The sequence below is a fragment of the Lampetra fluviatilis genome, chromosome 35 (assembly GCF_964198595.1).
Source record: "Lampetra fluviatilis chromosome 35, kcLamFluv1.1, whole genome shotgun sequence".
NCBI classification, from domain to species: Eukaryota; Metazoa; Chordata; class Hyperoartia; order Petromyzontiformes; family Petromyzontidae; genus Lampetra; species Lampetra fluviatilis.
In genome coordinates this window covers 2,889,555-2,895,554 of record NC_136309.1, presented here as the reverse complement: position 1 = coordinate 2,895,554, position 6,000 = coordinate 2,889,555, and the positions used below count along the sequence as shown (strand labels likewise).

Here is a 6,000-nt window from a genome sequence, read left to right as displayed (position 1 = left end):
TCGTGTTCTCGTGAGTGACGTCATTGTGCTGTGGCGTTCGTGTTTCTGTGGTGTTCGTGTTATCACTAGTGACCTCATTAATTCTGTGGCGTTCGTGTTTCTAGGACGTACATATACTGGAGGAAGGGCCTTTGCTATTGATGCCCCCAGGGTCTGGAATGCTGTTGCCAATAAATTGAAACTTGAGTCACTACCTATGAGATCTTCACTCAAAACTGCTCTAGAGGAGTTGTACACCCCTAGCTGCCAGTGCTATTCAGTGACCTAAAATAAAATGTTTCGCTCCGGATGATCGCTACAAAGTATGACCTGTGTTTTGATTTAGTGTGCTGATCTTAAAGGTGGAGTGACTCATGCAGCCAGCTATGGCTGCAGGGTTTTGGTAGTACATGTTGTTTATGCCATTTATTGTGAAAATTCTGTCACAGTTCCTATGATTGCTTTTTCATTGCTTTCATGGCTTTATTTTGGTGATTTCGAAAAGTTTATTGGTTTAGCCATGTTTGTTTGTTGTAGTACAGAGTTAGACTGATGGCCTTAATTTAAGCTGTCTTGTGGTTGTTGTTGTTGTTGTTTGACTTGCATCCCACTGGGATTTTTGCACACAGCGTTGGTGTACGGTGTTTTTTCTGCAATATTTTGCTGTCTTTTCTTGGATTTTCTGTTTGCACTTAGTCACATATTCACTTTAAGATGTTTTTTTGTTCATGTTTTTGTTTTTTGTTTGTTGCGGTTGCACCCGATTCAAGAGCTGAATGGCTCACAGGGCTATACCTAATAAATGAACTTGAACTTGAACTTGTGTTATCGTGAGTGACGTCATTGTACTGTGGCGTTCCTGTTATCGTGGATGACGTATTTATCCTGTGGCAGCCAGTGTTTTCACGGATGACGTCAACCAAGGTTGTCAACACTATATATTTGATGACGTCACGAGCCGCTCGGCCAATGGGAGCGCGAGACGGTTTGAACACGGAGGGAGCCATGGAGGGCAGCGGAGATGCGGGTTCGTGAGACGGCGATTTAAACTCTTTAATGTTCATCGATAACGTTCAATATCTATAACAATCGATCGCGCACACGCTCACGGTTTGCTGTTAAGTCGCGAGCGTCAACCTTTCCAACGCGTACACACGACGGCTATTTGCAGCCGCCGCGTGTGTTTTGTAAGCGTGTGAGGCGAAGCGTCCGTAGATCGATCGATCAGTATCCGATTATTGTTATTACAGAAGTCTGACAAACATCGATTAATGTCGCGATGGGCGAATCCCTTCGCGTTTGCAACGTCGTCGCATACCACTACGAATGCCACCCGTGTGTTTATAACGAACAGCGCCCGTGGATTTGGTTGATGATAACTGTCAGGCGATTTAAAGACAAACTTCACGGTAACTGCAGTTTCGATATAAAGCTTTCGTGACTGCAGGGATTCATCTTCTTGGTTCTTTCGGTAAAGTCACGTAGAAGGGAAATAATAAAATAAGAATAATAAAACAATTAATTGTATTATGATTTATTTTTATTATTTCCCTTCAAAAATAATAACAATAAAACATCACTTATTTTATTATGTTCTATTTTTATTTTATTATTTCCCTTCTACGTGACTTTACCGAAAGAACCAAGAGGAGTAACTGCAGTCTTTGTGTTTTTGGTGGGGGGCCAAGCTGTCATTTAGTGGTCCCCTCGGATTAAGCAAAGATCCCCCGTGTAGCCTCTAACAGACTGTAGGGGCAAGTGCTGTTAGCGAGTAGCACCTATGAAGGTCGGTACGGCACACGAAGGGGGGTGGGTGGCCAGCACCATTTCAACCGCATTTGCCTTCCCCAGTGGCGATGTTTACACACCGCAACGGGTACTAATTTGAGGCTGAGTCGACCTAGGGGAGGCCCCAGGTCCGGTTCAGATATTCGTCACCGGCGTTGGCCGTGAGCGGGACGCGAACCCCGTAGGTGCAACGCGCTCGCCGCTACACCGCCGCTATTCTTAAACACTTTCACAACCACGCACACTCTTTCTTGAGACGTTTCGTTCGGCTACGGTCACAATGTGTCACTTTTGTTTATAAGCGCGATGCTGTTGACTCGTGGGTGAGGAGGGGGTGGGGTGAGGACGTGTGGCGCTTGTGCGAAGTGGTAAATGTAAAGCCCCCCTCCCCCTATGCTTGGCGCGCAATAACAGCTCCTGTGGCGGCAATGTGAATATCGCGAGGTACAAGGCGCTGCCCTGCAATTACTAGCCTCGCGGCATCGCTGGTGGAAGGGGCCTCCGCTAGAAACTAGAGGGAGATAATCGAGAGCACCCCCACCGTATTCAGCGTCACTGTTTGGATATACTCTTATCAAGCTGGGCAGACGTTTTGGAAGAGGTGGGAGTGATACTCTTAGTTCTTTCGGTAAAGTCACGTAGGTAAAAAATGAAAGTAAAATTAATAATATTAATAATTAATAATATTAATACAATTAATAATAATAATTAATTAAAATTAATATTACAATAATAATGGGAGTGACCCACGCTTTACCCCACCACAAAGCCGATGGGTGGACAGGCGATTAGTTGAAACCCGTCCCTTGTTTTAACTGCCGCGCCAGGAGATCTGAAAAGTGACCTCTGGAATTGAATGAGATAATCCATTGGGGTTTATATTATCATAACGATGTCTGTGTGTAAGTCCATGTGTGTGTCTGCCTTTTTCGCCTGGGCAACGCCTGGTACTTACCGCTAGTACTTTATAAAGTTATGCTTTAGTAGTGAAATGTGTGAGTTGACCTGTAACATACTCCCAGTGACATTGCCCTTTATTCAAATATGAATGTATTTTGTTTGTGTATGTGTGTTTATTAAACGTAATTGTATTGGTGTGTGTCATTAAAATGAACAATGGATTTGGGGTAGCTTTATTCAGCAATGGATTTATTAAGGCTACTGTATATATATGTTCGTGTGGTGACATCACATGCTAATGTATTGTACGCAATTTTACAAACGTCTAATGTGTTTTTCAACAGTTTTTCATAAATGTAACTATGGTAATAAAAAGCCTATCAATTTTATATGATTCTGATCTGCAGTTGAATTGGCTTAAACGAATGCTGCTAGAAAATAATTGTCAAATGGCTATCAGCCAATGGACCTAAGTGTAATTGAGTATTTTTGGTCTTGAAATTATATTTTTTCTTGTTAAAAGTTTATATCGTTTACACCATGAGCGATAGAGATTGCTTGGAGAGAGGCTCTTACCCAGGAGTAGATCATGGTTGATGAAAATGAATCAGTCAGTTATTTTGTTTGACTACAATTCCTGATTTCCCTTTTCTGTCTTAATCTTATTTCAAGCTTGTACCTCTCCACGCTTCTTTCTGCTATATTTAAACATACGTTCCATTGTCTCAGTGTTTTTCATTCATGTCTCACAGCTTGGGAAGGACTTCTTCCAGCAGGGCATATGTCATAGCTGATGAAAACGACGATGATGAGGATCTTATCTACCTTTTTTACATGGTTATCTTATCAACATTAAGCTCAACAAGCGTTTTCTCCTCTTACCCCTACCGACCTTGCCGTAGCTCTTGCCTCTGCTGCTGCTTTTTGTTAAACGAATACACCGCAGGGCGGATAAACTCCCAGGCCCCTTGCTTAGCAACCGCAACAACACAAAGGACGGGCAGCATTAATATGGTCGTGTGGGAGGTGTCCTGGTGAGTGATTCGGAGGTCTAAGACTTACTGTATATAATAGCTCGCCCTAAGCTGGCACTGCTGAGATCCTGGCTCGGAATCCAGGTTTCGGCCACCTGTGATTAAAATGGGGTCTTGTGCGTGGCGATTTGTCAGAGCTTGGTGACCAGTGACTTGCACAATAACCAATCACGTTCATTATATTCTAGCTCTGAGAAGTGTTCATTTTGCTTTGTTACGGGGAAAATCAATTTTCAGGGCATAGAAACGGTGCACCAATAAGCGTGCTTTCTGCAAGGATGTTAGAAGTAGTTATGTGATGCTATCTTCCTGGCCACACCATGACACAAGGTAATGTTACGCTGCTCACTAGCGCTGGTAATAGCAGCAGCGGCAAAATCAATGGTTGTACTGTACTTATATTCTTCCATTATCTGTGCTGGCCGCCTTCAACCTGCACTCACCGCATGCTGATTTATAGCCAAGTAACTGCTACAATCTGTGGAGGCGCGGAGAGGCCCTAATCCAGCTGTGAGTTCACATGTACATCATGAGATGAACAATTAATTAGCACGTAGGTTTTGGCAGCCGCTCGTGCTCTCCCCGTGTTAGGCTGCATGTTGTGCATGTCTCCTGTCATGTTTTCGCCACGCACCATTGCGGGCTTCTTCCAACACCTCACGAATCCACGGTTAATCGGTCAATTGTTACGCCCCTTCTGCCGACCCACGGCGGCGTGCAGAGTGGGTGCGTGTGGCGAATGAGCTGCTGAAGCGCTGTCACGTGAACCTGCGCGTGCGGCGCCTGGCGGAGTGCGACGCCAATGTGTTCGTGGCGATCTACGAGGCCACGCTCGGGGAGAAGGTGCCAGGTAAAGACGTGCCCCACCTCGCTGTGAGCAAAATGGGGTCCTATGCTTGGCCGTTTCTCACAGCTTGGTGACCACAAAATAAGCATCACGTTCAATATATTCTAGCTGTGAGAAGTATTAATTTTGCTTTGTCACAGGTGAAACGTGCCCACCTCTCCCCCCTGCCTCCCCCCACCGCCACCCTCCCCCACGCCTTTCCGCACACGACCGCTGTTCTTTCTTCACTCTGCCTTGTCCTGAGAGTGCAGATCTGGTGAAAAGTGTCGATTGTTTGATTGGTCATTTGTTGAGGTTTGTCATAGACGTGTATGGAAATGATGTCGTAAACTATGAAATTGAAATAGAAAGTTTTCGGGTTTGACTGCAACAACAAATAAAGTGAAGCACAGACAAAAGACAAATGGAGTGAATTCGGCCTCGCCCATCGCTCTTTAGCTGACGGGAGGGAAAATAAGACGTTTGTCTTTTCACTTATAAGCTTGACCTGGGGAGCAGGCAAAACACAATTCTCGAATTGACGGACTTCTAATGCTTGAGATTTACTATTATGATCACTAGCAATCTCACTCGGGGGTTTAATGCCGACCGTTGTGTCGCTGTGCCGTTCCACGCCCAAACAGATTCAATAGCCGTGCCCAAGTCCAAAGAGGATGATGCACACAACGTACAAAGCATCATTGACTCCTTGGCTCTCGACTACCTGCAGATCAGCCTCTCGCACATCACAGGTGGGTTTTTAATGCATTGCCATCCGTGAATTGATTGGTACTGCGAATCTACACCCGATAGATGCCTTCTCATTACGATATTATAGGTACGAGAGGTTATTGGCCCAGCATTGTCAATCAAAATTCTAGATTTATTTTCGCTAATATCATAGGTACTAGAATTGTCATTATGAGACAATTGATTAACATACATTATTAAGCTCACTCTAAATGCATTAAATCGTCTGTGTAAGAACAGATGTTTTCCCATTTGTATATGTTGTATGTAATAGGTTACCATGTCCTCTGCAGCCATTAGTAGCTGCCACATTCACCACATCATTAATAGAGATAATTGATTCTTGAATCGAATTTTCAACCCTGAATTTGTGACGATACCGCTGAGAAATAAATCATTGCACCTCAAATGGGTACCATTTTTTTTATACTCTGTGAGGTTACCCAGTATTTCGTTTTTGCCTGGTTAAAGTTTGAGTTTATGTAACCTGGGTATCGGATCAGGCTCTGTGGCGTTGTTTTTATAATGCTCAACTCGAAGTCGGCAAGATTCCAGTTCAAATTCCCTTTTGACGTCAACAGAACTCATCCTCAACTTCAACGTCAGTTTCAGTAATAATGAGGCGAACACCACTCGCATGAGATAAACAATGTATTTTTTTCCCCCCATGAATGGACATGGGAATGGAGAATTTACACCTCTGGCTGGCTCAAGGTCGCCACA

At 44.1% G+C, this 6,000-nt stretch overlaps 1 protein-coding gene across 1 annotated transcript in view; it reads left to right on the top strand.

Annotated features, from left to right (window-relative positions):
• The first annotated feature begins 948 nt into the window (after nucleotides 1–948).
• The window catches only part of CEP95 (centrosomal protein 95), a 29,455-nt gene continuing 24,403 nt past the window's right edge, over nucleotides 949–6,000 (top strand). Inside the window, exons 1-3 of the mRNA XM_078872722.1 lie at nucleotides 949–1,006; nucleotides 4,423–4,551; nucleotides 5,172–5,279. Of these exons, the coding sequence (XP_078728848.1) occupies nucleotides 949–1,006; nucleotides 4,423–4,551; nucleotides 5,172–5,279 (295 nt within the window). The remainder of the gene's footprint in view (nucleotides 1,007–4,422; nucleotides 4,552–5,171; nucleotides 5,280–6,000) is intronic.